The sequence below is a fragment of the Dermacentor silvarum genome, chromosome 1, assembly GCF_013339745.2.
Source record: "Dermacentor silvarum isolate Dsil-2018 chromosome 1, BIME_Dsil_1.4, whole genome shotgun sequence".
In the NCBI taxonomy this organism is placed as follows: Eukaryota; Metazoa; Arthropoda; class Arachnida; order Ixodida; family Ixodidae; genus Dermacentor; species Dermacentor silvarum.
In genome coordinates, this window is record NC_051154.1 from 184,425,783 (window position 1) to 184,441,302 (window position 15,520).

Genomic DNA, 15,520 nt, shown 5'->3' on the forward strand with positions numbered 1-15,520 from the left:
CTCCAACCTCTCTGCCTGCCGCCTGGCAGTCGATCCCAAGCGAGAGCTGTCCAAGTAGCGTGTGTTGCAAGCATTCTGTCACAGCGCCGAGCGTGTCCGGTATTCTGGTAACAGCAGGCGAGCTGGGCGTTTTGACGGATGGGTGGCAGTGTAAACTAAAGCCCCTCCATGCTACTATTGCTGTTGTAAAGGGTTTATTAGAGATCGGAGGAACGCAGCGTCGACAGCCAAACGAGACATGGCTTTCAAGCACGAGCACCGTTGCGAGCCAAAGCGCTGGACCCACTAGCATCTCTCTTCGCTACAATTACCCCGGGAGTGATAAGGGAGCCGTCCGGTGACCTAACAGCTAGTCAGGATGACAGGATCGTAGTATGGCTTGAGGCGGTCGACGTGGACAATGTCTCGTCCACGACGGCGCTGGTCCGAAGACGGTTGAACTGGTTTGATAACAAAATTCACGAGAGATGCGCGTTCAACGACGCGGTAAGGGCCTTCATATTTCAGGGGTAGTTTCGATGAGAGGCCAGGGGCGGTGAACGGGACAGAGAGCCACACAAGCGCGCCAGGAAGCAAGGTGACTGCGGAAGTGGAGTCACCGCGAGTGCTCTTCTGGCGCTCTTGGTCGTTGGAAGTAAAGGCACGTGCGATGTCACGGCATTCTTCAGCATGCCGTGCTGTGGCAGAAATAGGTGAGCCCTAGGATGCATCCGCCCGGTAAGGTAAAATTGTGTCGATGGTATGCGACGGGTGCCGACCGTATAGTAAGAAAAAGGGCGAAAAGCCAGTGGTGCTCTGAGTAGCGGTGTTGTACGCGTAGGTGACGAAGGGCAGAATGGCGTCCCAGTTCATGTGGTCGGAGACGACGTACATTGAAAGCATGTTGCTGAGCGTGCGGTTGAAGCGTCCTGTGAGGCCATTGGTTTGGGGGTGGTACGCCGTAGTTGTGCGATGAATAACGTGGCACTCTTTCAGAATGGCTTCAACCACTTCCGACAGGAAGACACGTCTGCGATCACTGAGCAATTCCTGGGGTGGACCATGCCGCAGGATGAATCGGCAAAGCAGGAATGAGGCAACATCGCGCGCTGTAGCTGCTGGGAGAGCGGCGGTTTCAGCGTATCATGTGAGGTGATCTACTGACACAATAGCCCAGCAGTTACCAGCCGACGTCAAGGGAAGTGGCCCATACAAATCAATTCCAACATGCCCGAACGGCCGGGTAGGGCAGGGTAGAGGCTGCAGACCAGCCGGCAAGAGCTGGGGTGAAGATTTCCGGCGCTGGCAGTCGGGGCAGGAGCGAACGAATTGTTGAACATACTTGTACATTCCGCGCCAGTAGTAGCGCTGTCGAAGGCGCTGGTAGGTTTTGAAAACTCCCAAGTGTGCGCACTGTGGATCGGTGTGAAAGGATGTGCAGAATTTGGAGCGCAGACTGCGAGGAACTACTAACAACCACTCGCGGCCGTCTGCGGCATAACTGCGTCTGTGAAGCAGGTTGTCGCGAACCACGAAATGGCGAGCCTGACGACACAACGTACGAGTGGTTGATTGTGGTGATGGGTCAGCAAGCAAGTCTATAATCGAGGCAATCCATGGGTCCTTGCGCTGATAGGAAGCGATAGTCTCAAGGTCGATTGTAGAAACAGCTAGCTGGGATAGTGAGCAGCAGGTATTGTCATCAGGCAAGGGAGAGCGTGATAGGGCGTCGGCATCAGAATGTTGGCGTCCATTGCGGTACAGCACACGGATATCGTAGTCCTGCAGGCGAAGTGCCCAGCGGGCAAGACGACCTGAAGGATCCTTCAACGATGACAGCCAACATAGTGCATGGTGGTCGGTGACGACATCAAATGGGTGGCCATACAAATAAGGCCGGAACTTAGTAAGAGCCCAGATGATCGCCAGACAGTCTTTTTCCGTGACAGTGTAATTGGTCTCGGCTTTCGTAAGGGTGCGACTGGCATAGGCCACGACATATTCAGGAAAGCCAGGTTTGCACTGCGCAAGGACAGCGCTGAGGCCAACACTGCTGGCATCTGTGTGTACCTCTGTTGGGGCCGTCGGGTCGTAGTGGTGCAAAATTGGGGGAGTCGTCAGCAAAAGACGGAGATTTGTGAACGCTTCCTCGCACTCTGACAACCACAAATGAAGGGGTCCATTGCATCCAAGGAGCTTCGTCAGAGGCGATATGATGGCGGCGAAATTTCAAATGAAGCGTCGGAAGTAAGAACACAAACCTACGAAACTTCGCAGTTCTTTGATGGACGTAGGTTTAGGAAATTCGGCGACGGCACGAAGCTTGGCTGGATCGGGGAGAATTCTATCCTTGGAAACAACGTAACCTAGTATCGTCAGCTGCCACGCTGCAAATCGGCGCTTCTTTAAATTCAGTTGTAGGCCGGCGTTTCTCAAACACGTCAAAACACGCCGGAGGCGTTGAAGGTGCGTGGAGAAGTCCGGAGCAAAAACGACGACGTCATCAAGGTAGCACAAGCACGTGCGCCATTTCAAGCCGCGCAGAACGGTATCCATCATGCACTCAAAAGTTGCTGGCGCATCACAAAGTCCAAACGGCATGACATTAAATTCGTATAAGCCGTCGGGCGTGACAAAGGCTGTCTTCGGTCAATCGTCATCTGCCATAGGTACTCGCCAATACCCTGAGCGCAGATCGAGAAATGAAAAAAATTCTGCTCCTTGTAGGCTGTCAATAACGTCATCGATTCGTGGAAGCGGGTAAACGTCCTTACGAGTGATCTTGTTGAGTAGCCGATAGTGGACACAGAACCGTACAGAACCGTTTTTCTTCGTAACAAGGACGACGGGAGATGCCCATGGACTGTGGGAAGGTCGGATCACTTCATGGCAGAGTATATCGGCCACTTGTTCATTAATCACGCGACGTTCTGTAGCTGATACACGATATGAGCGTTGCCGCAATGGCGATTGGGAGCCAGTATCGATGTGGCGCGTAACTGTTGACGTCCGGCCCAGGGAAGGTTGCCCGATGTCAAAAGCATGAAATTCTTCTAGGAGGCATAGAAGCTGTGATCGCTGGCCCGGTGTAAGGTCATCGGCAACAGAAGGAATCGAACACATTTATAGGCAATGGGCCAGACGTAGAAATCGAGCCGAGAGTACTGTAACGGGCACAGTATGGGTCTTCAGGAACGTCCGTAATTTGTACGTCTGCGATAGCTTCGACACTGCCCAGACATTCTCCTTGGAGTAGCAACACAGGGTACGAGAACGGGTTACAAATAAATATAGCACTAGAGCCCTGTGTGATGTTCACCGTCACAAAAGGTAGCAGGAGACCTTTTCGAGTGGAAAAGCGGCCAGACGGAGAAAGTAGTGCGACGGCGTCGAAGAGGCTGCTGCAGTACATAGAGACAACCACTGACGAGTTGGGAGGAACGGTGGTGTCGTGTCTGACGAGGAGTTTGTTCGGTAGAGAAGCATTGTCAGCGAGCGTCAAATCTGAGAGTGGCGACAGTTCTAGTTCGGCCCGTGCGCAATGAATGACGGCATTGTGGCGGGAGAGAAAATCCCAGCCGAGGATAACGTCATGGGAGCACGACGAAATTGCAATAAATTCAATGGCGTATACAATGTCCTCAATGACGCTCCACCAATTGTAAAGGGTTTATTAAAGATCAGAAAAGCAGCGTCGACAGCCAAACGAGACACGGCTTTCAAGCACGAGCGCCGTTGCGAGCCAAAGCACTGGACCAACTAGCGTCTGGGCAGACTAGAGCTGGACCCACTAGCGTCTCTCTTCGCTACACTGTGATGAACGAGCTTTAGCGCAAACACGTGAGCAGCCTGTTTGGTTGGCATAGTCCAGGCACCTGGTGGCACAGAGCTTAACCAGCTAAACAAATACACGGCCGCCTGGATCGGCGCGCGCGGCAGGGTTGCTCCGGCCGTCCCATTCGGACGGAGAGGGTGTAATTGCGGAAAGGGGCGTGGCCGCTGCTTTCGCCGCACCGCGGCGCGCGCCTCCCACCCCTCAACTCTCTTGCTACGGCTGCGCGCGAGACGATTTGCGCTATAATTCGCGCTATAATGAAAATATCGCTTTATAAGAAACCGCGAGAAGTTGTGCCGAACAAAAAGACACACAAAAGCACCGATGTCACTTGATGCTATTTTTTTTTCTTCTTTGCACTCCAGCCTCTGTCAGGATGATGCTGTCCGAAACACGTACACTCGTAAGCCAAAGTTTTGCGGGAAAATTATTTCCGCGCCCTCAAGCGCAGCATGGCAATGGAAAGCCTGCACGCGAGAGAAGGCATTCGAGCTGTATCTGCTTGAAGGAATGGCAGCTGACTGACGAGGCAACCAAGATTTTTTTTTTGCGCAAATCCGCAGCCCGCAAACTTTTGTTTATGACTTGCATGTTCCCCAGCTTGACCAATTGACTGTCAAAATACGCCGTGGAAAGCAAGAGATATGACTCGGTGCTTTTAAATGGAGAGCTGAAGTCGCGGCGAAAACACCCGTGTACTTAGATTTAAGTGCACGTTAAAGAACCCCAGGTGGTCCAAATTTCCGGAGTCCCTCACTACGGCGTGCCTCATAATCAGAACTGGTTTTGGCACGTAAAACCCCATAATTAAAAAAAAAAAGTCGCGGCAGTCTTGCATGTGTACATGCGAATGCGCTGTTTATTGTGTTAAATAAGCGTGTTAAATAAGCGAACTCATCGCGCGTCTTCCTGCACGAAGTATCAAGCTGCTTACCTGAGTCGACAGCCACGGACAGACATTTTTCAGCAACTTTCTGAGCCATCAGTAAATAATTGAATGCCATGTTTGTATTCATTGCAAAATTACCAGCATAACACATTCACAATACCTACAATTTATTTACGATAGCAAACACACAGCGCTTGTGCACTCGCAGTACTCCTTCAAACGCGGAGAACTTTTCGGCTCAGTGGCTTACTCATTAGTTTTTTGCGGTAAGCCGCTGTGTCCGTAACGACTCCGCCAATATTTGAGAGTACGGGCTTTATAAATTTGCTTGCAATTCATGAAGAAATCGCTGATGCATGCTTTTCGTTTGCCTGGCAAGCAAAAAGAGGACAGCTCTCTAAGTGAGGACAAATTAAAGCTCCACTGCTCCAGTTTCCTCCACTGGAAATGCGTGCAAACTTAGACCAAGCTTTTTCTTGGTGCTCGAGTTGCAGCACGGCACGCAGCAGTACGGCATGTTTTTTAAAAATACAGTAAATTACACGCAGAATTTCAGGCGAGATTATAAAAACAAATCACTTGCTTCAATTCAATGTGGTACAACAATGTGAAATGCATATGAAAGCATATATGCTAGTTACACAGGGCCTTCAGAAGCAACATTTCCAAGTAACATATAGTAGTTCGAGGCTTGAACGAAAAGCCGCTTCAGCACCACTGATGTATCGTGGGAACTTCACAATGTAAATGCGACGCGCATGCAAGGGCCCCGAATAATTAATTCGGCAGGTACATCAGGCTGGAGAAAATGTACTGCAAAATTATTATTACCACCGTGATTTCTGTATATGAAGACTTCTGTGAACACAGCCCTCGACCCGAGAACGTAGCCATACAGTGACCATGATGATGAAATACGTTTCTTTTTGAAGGGAAAAGCGAGCGCAAGAAAAGAATGACGAGCGTGGTCAGGGGAAGCGCTTCGGCACAGCGGCAACTCACTCGCCAGAATACGTCTCAAGGCGCATGCAATGCGCCACACGAAGTCGCGTGAACACCCTGCCTAAGCGTTAGCTGCATCTTATGCTACAAAGAAACACCCTCGCTGTGTAAAGCCGGCCTAAGATTCCACCACCACCACGTGCCTTGATTCTCGTGCAGTTTCTTGCAACTGTCAGTCCACTTTGGGCCAACAATCAACCTATCTTCACCACGTGCACGATGTCAAATGCGCATCTCTCCAAGCATCTCCACGGCCGCGACGCCGTCATCAGAGGGGTGGGAGCACAGCGCCGCCTCACGGCGCGCGGGGCAACTTCGTCAATTACATGTTTTCAATGGGGCGCGTGTCGAATGGGACGGCCGTAGCAACCCCGCCGCGCGCGCCGATCCAGGCGGCCGTGACAAATAGCTAATATTGCTGTAACCAAGTGTAAAACATTGTAAACATCTAGAAAATAATGTGCTCACAATTACGCTCCTGCCAAAAATTTACACCAGCAGCAAAGTAGAATACACTTGATTACTGCTACATTAGTTCTGTGTTTCGTTGAGCTCTGTGCCACCAGGTGGCTGCACCGTCCAGGCCGTTCACATTTGCGCCTCCACTCATCCCGTAAAACGCCCAGGCCCAGTTAGCTTGTGCTTGCGTTTATCCAAATACCGGACACACGAAACACTATTGTGGTACAGTATAGACCACTTATAACGTAACCGCTTATAGTGCAGGACCGGATATAGTGCGGTCTTTTCAGACTCCCGTTAATTTTCCCATAGCACTCCATGTATACACGTATCGCTTATAGTGCAGTTGCGGGAAACAAAATACCGGTTACAGTGTGGCTGCCTGGGAGTACGGAAGTCAGTGGAGACGGCGAACGCTCCCCTGAAACGGGCGCTCCAAGGAGTGCTCGAGGAAGAAAGAGAGACGAAGTGGAGGAGAAGGGCACGTGGTGCGAACGAACAGCCAGTGAGGCTGAAACCAGAATCTTGAGTGCGAGTCGTGAAATATCATGGCGCGCATAGCGATCGAGGGCCACGAAACTGCCAACGCCGGTCAACGCTCGCTTCACGATAACGGCAGTAAACGAAACTTCAGAGAGCGGGCGGCGCCGGCACAGCCCGGCGAAGGGCGCACATGGAGACCGTGGAATGTGAGGGAGGAGGGCGACAGGTAAGCGGAGTTCGCCTCAGCAACTCCGCCGCTTCAGTGGCTCCCCCTCGCCCTCCCTCGTAGCTCCCTCACTTTCGACTGTCACCGTGTGCGCCCGCCGCCGTGCAGGTGTCGCCACTCCAGCCGGCTTGGCGCCAGCTCCCCAAAGCTTCGTTTTCTCGGGCGTTTGCCGGCGTGGGCAGTTTCGTTGGCCGAAACTGCCCAGGCAGCTCTCAGCTCGGCAATATTAAATAGACGGTTGTATTTTCTTAAGTTTCTGTGCGCAAACAAACAGGGACGAAGAAAAGGAGACACAAGGACGAGCGCTTTCTCAACCAAATACTTAGCAGTCCTATCAATATTAGGTCTGGATCTATCGCTTACCGAAGCCTTGGCCACCACATCCACACATTCCACCACACATCGTTCTTTTTCCTTCTCTGGTACACTCCTGGCAATGTCCCTTGTAAGTGATAATCTGTCGACGATGCCGATCCTTGGCCCCACGCAGAACTTTGGCCCCAGCTTGAGTACTTCTTGATGCCGTTATTCCACCGTTGCGCCCCCTAGTACTAGAAGGCGTCCCTCTGGCAAATCTCGTTTCTTCTTTTTCGGCAATGTCCGACGCACATCGTTCCACATGGCTTCAGTTAGAATATTTGCCTGTCTGCACCAGTCACGAAAAGCCTTCACATTGAACAGACCACCGGAAGGAGACGAACAGGCCACCTTTAGACATTCTTTGAAATGTCTAACCTGTCTATGGCTCTCTGATCTCAAGATCTTGATTATTCTTCTCCCATGTCCCGCAGACGGGGGCAACCATCCGGTCACCAGCAACACGTCATTTGGACATTTTCCAAGTTTCAGGAACCAGCTTAACACCCGTGCTCTGCATTCACAGACCGCGATAATGGGCACCAGAACTGCTGGGTTGTTTAAGCCAAAGTTCGGACAAGTAGAAAGAGGGCCGGAAGAACTAGAAATGAACTGAAGCATAACTGCGAGTCGGCCTAGTTGGAAAGTTCTGCGTGGGGCCAAGGATCGGCATCGTCGACAGATTATCACTTACAAGGGACATTGCCAGGAGTGTACCAGAGAAGGAAAAAGAACGATGTGTGGTGGAATGTGTGGATGTGGTGGCCAAGGCTTCGGTAAGCGATAGATCCAGACCTAATATTGATAGGACTGCTAAGTATTTGGTTGAGAAAGCGCTCGTCCTTGTGTCTCCTTTTCTTCGTCCCTGTTTGTTTGCGCACAGAAACTTAAGAAAATGAATCTGTTCCAACTAGGCCGACTCGCAGTTATGCTTCAGTTCATTTCTAGTTCTTCCGGCCCTCTTTCTACTTGTCCGAACTTTGGCTTAAACAACCCAGCAGTTCTGGTGCCCATTATCGCGGTCTGTGAATGCAGAGCACGGGTGTTAAGCTGGTTCCTGAAACTTGGAAAATGTCCAAATGACGTGTTGCTGGTGACCGGATGGTTGCCCCCGTCTGCGGGACATGGGAGAAGAATAATCAAGATCTTGAGATCAGAGAGCCATAGACAGGTTAGACATTTCAAAGAATGTCTAAAGGTGGCCTGTTCGTCTCCTTCCGGTGGTCTGTTCAATGTGAAGGCTTTTCGTGACTGGTGCAGACAGGCAAATATTCTAACTGAAGCCATGTGGAACGATGTGCGTCGGACATTGCCGAAAAAGAAGAAACGAGATTTGCCAGAGGGACGCCTTCTAGTACTAGGGGGCGCAACGGTGGAAGAACGGCATCAAGAAGTACTCAAGCTGGGGCCAAAGTTCTGCGTGGGGCCAAGGATCGGCATCGTCGACAGATTATCACTTACAAGGGACATTGCCAGGAGTGTACCAGAGAAGGAAAAAGAACGATGTGTGGTGGAATGTGTGGATGTGGTGGCCAAGGCTTCGGTAAGCGATAGATCCAGACCTAATATTGATAGGACTGCTAAGTATTTGGTTGAGAAAGCGCTCGTCCTTGTGTCTCCTTTTCTTCGTCCCTGTTTGTTTGCACACAGAAACTTAAGAAAATGAATCTGTTCCAACTAGGCCGACTCGCAGTTATGAGACGGTTGTATGGTTCATTCGGTCGGCATTTACGATCCAGTGACTTAAGTTCAGCTATTTGTTTATATTTTAGGAATGCTTCCGAATAATGCATGGAGCTTGACACACGCTCGAAGTGCTCACCCAGAGCGTTGGCCTGGTCTTCCAAGGCATTCCCTTGGTTGTCAACTAAAGGCAATGGGTGGATTTTCTGCCCCTTTAGCTTTCTTAGGCCATTCCATACTTTGGACTCTTGGGTGTAGGATGTTATGCCACAGAGGAACCTCTCCCAGCTAGCCCTCCTTGCCTGTCGCCGCGTACGCCTTCCCTGGGATTTTGCCAGTTTGAATTCTATAAGATTTTCCGCAGTCGGGGAGCGACACAGTGTGCCCCACGCTTTGTTCTGTTTCTTTCGTGCCAGCCTGCACTCCTAATTCCACCAGGGGACCCGTCTTTTACATGAGAAACCTTTTGTTTGTGGAATGAATTTTTCAGCTGCGTCGAGTATAAAATCGGTAAAATATGCTACCACGTCATCAATACTAAAATGGTTGATAAAATCTTGTGTTAAGTATGTGGACCCTTTAAAACCTTTCCAGTTAGCTGATGTTATTTTCCAACGGGGGGTGGACTGTCATGTTCCTCTATCAAGGTCAACGTCACAGGGAAGTGGTTGCTGCCAAATGGATTCTTAATGACATTCCATTCTATATAAGGAAGGTGGGTAGCAGAGCCAATCGCTAAATCTATACAAGAAAATGAATTATGGTGGATGTTATAATAGGTCGGCTCTCTTTTAACAAAAAAGAGCCTTCGATCTGAGCCTTCGATCTGGTTATTGGCAGATTTCCGTCGATGAGCGAGACCAAGAAAAGACCGCTTTCGTCACTCAAGATGGCCTCTACCAATTTAAGGTTATGCCGTTTGGTTTATGCAACACCCCAGCCACGTTCGAACGGATGATGGACTCTCTGCTTCAAGGTTTCAAATGGTCAACTTGCCTTTGTTACCTCAACGATGTCCTTGAGTTTTCTCCTACGTTTGAGACGCACCTTGAGCGCATCGCAGCTATCCTTGATGTCTTCCGCAAGTCTGGGCTCCAATTAAACTCATCGAAGTGCCACTTCGGGCGCCGACAGATTACAGTTCTCGGCCATCTCGTCGATGCTTCCGGAGTACAACCCGACCCGGAGAAGGTTCGAGCAGTAACAGCTTTTCCTGTACCTCAGTCTGTCAAAGACGTCCGGAGTTTTGTGGGGCTCTGCTCTTATTTCAGACGGTTTGTGAAAGATTTTTCAGCAATCGCTCGACCACTCACTGAACTTCTGAAGAAAGACGTGCCTTTTACGTGGGGTCCCCCTCAGGCTGCCGCATTTTCACGCCTTATCACGATTCTGACCAATCCACCGATCTTGGCCCACTTTGAGCCGTCCGCACCTACAGAGGTGCGAACCGATGCCAGTGGTTATGGGATCGGCGCAGTCTTAGCGCAACGGCAACATGGACACGACCGCGTTATAGCCTACGCTAGCTGGCTCCTGACAACTGCAGAGCGCAACTATTCGATTACCGAGCGCGAATGTCTTGCTCTCGTCTGGGCTGTTTCAAAGTTCCGCCCATATTTATATGGCAAGCCCTTCTCAGTAATCACAGACCATCATGCGCTGTGTTGGCTTTCGTCGCTCAAGAATCCTACTGGCAGGCTCGGTCGTTGGGCTCTCCGACTACAAGAATATCCCTACACAGTGACGTACAAGTCGGGACGCCAACACCAGGACGCAGATTGTCTCTCTCGCTACCCAGTCCAAGACCCTACCTCTACGTCTGAACCTGACACCGACGCCTGCATTCTCTCTGTTTTTCCACTGGTCCATGTCGCCGACGAGCAGCGCTGTGACCCGTCCTTGCGTGTCATCATTGACCGCCTGGAATCGTCACTTGCCCGACAGCTACCTTCGCTTATTCATACTTCAAGATGGCGTACTCTACCGCCACAACGTTCACCCCGACGGCCCCGCATTACTCCTTGTGATCCCTAAACACCTTCGCTCGGCTGTTCTCCACGAACTTCACGACCTCCCCACTGCCGGTCACCTCAGTGTGTCACGTACATACAACCGGCTCCGCCGACGCTTCTTTTGGCCAGGGCTTGCTCGCTCCGTTCGAAGATACGTAGCTATGTGTGAGAAATGCCAGCGACGCAAGACACCGTCGACGCTCCCTGCTGGGTACCTTCAACCAATTGACATTCCCGCGGAACCATTCTTTCGGGTTGGTTTAGATTTACTTGGTCCTTTTCCCTTTTCCTCTTTCTACCTCTGGGAACAGGTGGGTGGCTGTGGCCACAGATTACGCCACGCGCTACGCCGTCCCCCGAGCGCTCCCTACAAGCTGCGCCACAGATGTTGCCTATTTTCTTCTACGCGACGTGATTTTATTACATGGAGCTGCGCGACAAGTTCTCACAGACCGTGGCCGGACATTCCTGTCAAAAGTTATCGCGGACATCCTGCAGTCCTGTGCCACGAGGCACAAGCTATCCACGTCATACCATCCGCAAACAAATGGCCTCACGGAGCGTCTTAATCGTACTCTCACAGACATGCTCGCGAAGTATGTCTCTTCCAACCACACTGACTGGGACCTCGCTCCACCGTTTGTCACTTTTGCGTATAATACCTCGCGCCACGACACCAGCCGGTTATTCGCCATTTTTCCTTCTGTTCGACCGAGAACCAGCACTGCCCCTCGACACAACCCTCCCTGTTCACGCAGCACCCATCAGTGAATATGCACTTGATGCCGTCGCCCGCGCTGCCCATGCAAGGGAAATGCCCGTGACCGCCTTCTGCACTGCCAAGAGAGTCAAAGGCGTTTGTACGACCTGGGACACTGAGACGTGCACTTCCTGCCTGGTTCTTTGGTGCTTCTATGGTCTCCGTCGCGTCAGGTCGGCCTGTCAGAAAAACTGCTGTCTCGTTACACAGGCTCCTACCGAGTGCTTCGTGCCGTGACTCCCGTCACCTACGAGATTGCCCCTGACGCCCCAACTGCTTCCCAGTCCAGTGATATCGTGCACGTTACGCGACTGAAGCAGTATCACCCTCCCAGTGATGACATTTAGACGCTCCGGGACGTCGCTTCTGCCGCCGGGGGATTATGCTACACGCGTGTGGTATTTGGTTGTTTGAACGATGCGCGCGGGCACCATCACTAGAGAAAAGAAGAGGAAGAAGGAGCTGGGCTCGCGCTGTGAGTCTAACCAGTCAGCACTGCAACCGCTGTTGTAAATACAACCTGTAAATAGTTGGTAGTCTTACTGACTGGTCCTTCGCGTAACGATATCATCCGAAAATCGTACTATCCAACGTATTATCCAACCAAATCGCATTATCATAAAAAGAAAAAGAAACATATCCCCAAAAACATATTATGCCGAATTGTATCAACGAGATTCCACTGTATATGCTTAACCCACTGTGCAGCTTCGAGACATTAAACCACATTTCTTTTTTTTTTTTGCTTACACATACAACTTAATTTTAAAAATTTACCTACAAATAATATACCTTTTGTCACATCTTTCTACTCTAGTCGAGCAGCTTGATCTAGTGCAGAAAACAATATATTTTTCATAGTAGAAGACACCCAGTTCAAACATAAAAGTTGCACTGCATCATGATACTGCAAAAGGTTACAGCCATTTTCTTGCAACAATATTAGATTATAGGCCATACCAGAGTCCTTCAAAGGTCTTTCGATTGAAGAACTTTGGCCATGGATACTATGCACAATACCGATTTTACTTTTTTTTTGAAAAACTTGCATAATGATGCCTGTCTTAGAGCAACACATTTTTTTTTTTACTCTCCTTTGACACCCCTTTCAAGGAAAGACAGTCAATATAGAATATAGCCATAGAATATATATATAGAAATATAGAATATATAGAATATAGCAATATAGCTATGAGCAGATATGAAAATGGATAAAAATCAACGCACCAGAGGCTGTCATTTGAGCCAGGATAAGCAAGTAGAGAGAGGTGGCATCCAACTGAAGGTGTCCCCACTCACGGTCACCGACTACCGTGGCGGTCGTCTGTGAGCTGTACTTCGCATGAAGGGAGTCAGCCGGATTTTGAGTCTGCTTGAACTTCTCCACCTTGTCTTTCTGTCTCATCATGGCTAAAAGCAGGCCTCGCATCATTTTAATGCAGGCCTGAAATACAAAGAAGAGGAGGGTAATAACACATACACACTCTTTATGTCCACACAAGCTCCTGTCATAGATTTACCGAATAACTACCCATGCCGTTTGGTGCTGTTACTAAATAGTAGACATATTATGACAGTGATTACCAGACAGCAATTAAAAATAATGGCAAATTGACTTAGAATCAAATTTGTGGAAGCTTTGAAATGTTCCATTACAATAAATTGCTTAGACCACTGGAACCAATTGAAATACAACAGCTAAGATAACATAGCAAAATAGGATACACTCACTACATGTGCACCATTAGTAAAACGTTTATCGACAAGTTTCCATCAAACTAAATAAGCGTAATTTAATCAATAAAGGAAAACTCAAGCATCAGCTCCAATTAAGAATTACAAGGTTTTACATTACAAATCCACAATCCAGCTATGAAGGGCACTGAAGTGCAGGCTCGATTATTTTTGGCCACCTGGGATTCTTTAACGATTAGCTGGGAGGTAGTCTACTGAGTGCTTGCTTTCGGTGTCAGTATGTCTTTGTATAGTGTGTTCGCTTCTTACTTAGTTTATTATAATGCTTTACAATCAGGCACAGCTAGTTTTCAAATAATAGCAGAGGTTCTTTTCAAGTATGCTAGTCATGATGTATTAGATGTTCTTATATCTGACGTTCCTGTAGCAGATTCTCGCATGGAGTCCACTTTCTGTAAGCTTGACAAAACTGACTGAAGAATTGAAAATTCTAATTCATTCTGCAGGTGAGTTTGTTTCTGAAGAAGCAAGAAATGTAGCGAAACTAAATTTACAATAGACAGGATGAATTTGGTGCCTCAAGGGGATAGGCATGAAGTGTCATGGAAAATTAATGCATTTAAAGATGATCAGCATTGACATACCTGTTCCAGTTCATATGTTTTTGCCCGGTCTTCATCCAAATCTGCGTTTTTTCTGTAAGCCATTGACAAAGCCCACACAGAAAGAATGGAGTAGACATTGTCCCTGACCCAGGCATGATCATCTTGCTTGTGACTTGGAATAAGACCTGTGACAGGATCCTGAGGAAACACATTTTTTTTTTTTTTTTTTTCATGTTTCAAGAGAACATCAACCAGCATGCAAGCTGGAGGAACAATCAACTAAAAACGGAAGTATCGACGAAATGCTTGGAAGGTCTTCAAAAAAACAATTTAAGCACAAATATTGCCTGCCCAGCGGCAAATAAGCTGGCCGACTGCATGTCAGGAAACGAAACAAAAGTGAGCGTGTCGGCCGGGCAAACAAACATTGCATAACGCGCTGCATACGTCGCGTAGTGCAGTGCCGTTTACGCCAACAGACACATTATTGTGTTTAGGTGCGATTTTAGAATAATAGCACACTTTTTGCCTACCTGATAGTCGAGAATCGTACGGCACACCAGTCGCTGATAGTAATCAAGGCGCACTCCAGAATTCCTGCGGCTTCTCATGCTGCCTGCACATGCAAGGGTGATACTTTTGCGTGCAAGTGGTGCAGGGCTCTTTTGTTTAGGATCTTGCTACAGAGTGCTAACAAGTAGCACGTCCTTCTTGTAGATCGACCACATTCCGTCTATTTGATGCCACAGGCTCGCATCAAGCGTAGAGCACGGATGCCATGACCCCCGAAAATAAAGGAAGGACACGGGAAACCAAAACCAGGCACTGCCAAACCGAGCAGTAGTTCTCACGCTCAAAAATAGATGGCAGCATTCACACCAACATTCCCAGGACGTGAACACGCGAATGGTACCGCAGGCCGGTGCCGCTCAGCGAGCGCCGTCGAGAGCTTCTGGATGATCCGTCGATAGCCTCTAGATAATCCGAGGAGTTAGAGGGATCGCCGGAGTCGTCTGTGTGCCGTGAGTGCGTGGTGACATTTGTGTTGTGCTGGTGGGTAACGACAGTCGACAGATAGGCATAGAATGGATAGGCCTAGTTGCCGCTCAGCCCTCACCACCGCCACGGGCGCACGTTCGGATTACCGGCGAGAGGTGGCGCGGGCCGCCCCGACATCAAGACCGCCCCGACATCAAGTGCGACACTTGCGGCAGATGGGTATTCTTAGATGAAACTCCGTTTGCGGACGTTGCTGCAGCGGCGGACGGAGGGCCCTTTACTTGCAGGCTGTGCGACAAGCTAGCCGATCTCAATACCCGTCTGAGTATGCTTGCAAACAACCGCGACGCAGCGCTACATGACAAAGTGGAAGCCCTTGAGGTCAGGCTTGAAGAGCTTGCGATGAAAATCCACCAGCTACATTGTCATCAGCTATACGTTGGTGGAACGATCAGCTGTGTTGACGACAAGGTCCAGAGCCCCATGGATACCAGCCTGGTGACAGCTAAACGAGAGTCATCTCAAGTGAGTGC

At 49.6% G+C, this 15,520-nt stretch overlaps 1 protein-coding gene across 7 annotated transcripts in view; it reads right to left on the bottom strand.

The window, feature by feature from the left end:
- Positions 1-14,839, bottom strand: part of LOC119435975 (probable phosphorylase b kinase regulatory subunit alpha) — a 128,981-nt gene extending 114,142 nt beyond the window's left edge. For 5 of the 7 annotated variants that reach the window (XM_049658318.1, XM_049658322.1, XM_049658331.1 and 2 more), the window contains exons 1-3: positions 14,522-14,839; positions 14,028-14,186; positions 12,916-13,132 (exon numbers count right to left, since the gene is read on the bottom strand). In XM_049658318.1, the coding sequence (XP_049514275.1) occupies positions 12,916-13,132; positions 14,028-14,186; positions 14,522-14,599 (454 nt within the window). In that variant the 5' untranslated portion in view covers positions 14,600-14,839. The remainder of the gene's footprint in view (positions 1-12,915; positions 13,133-14,027; positions 14,187-14,521) is intronic. The other 2 variants (XM_049658309.1, XM_049658336.1) reach the window with 2 other exon arrangements.
- Between the last annotated feature and the right edge of the window lie 681 nt (positions 14,840-15,520).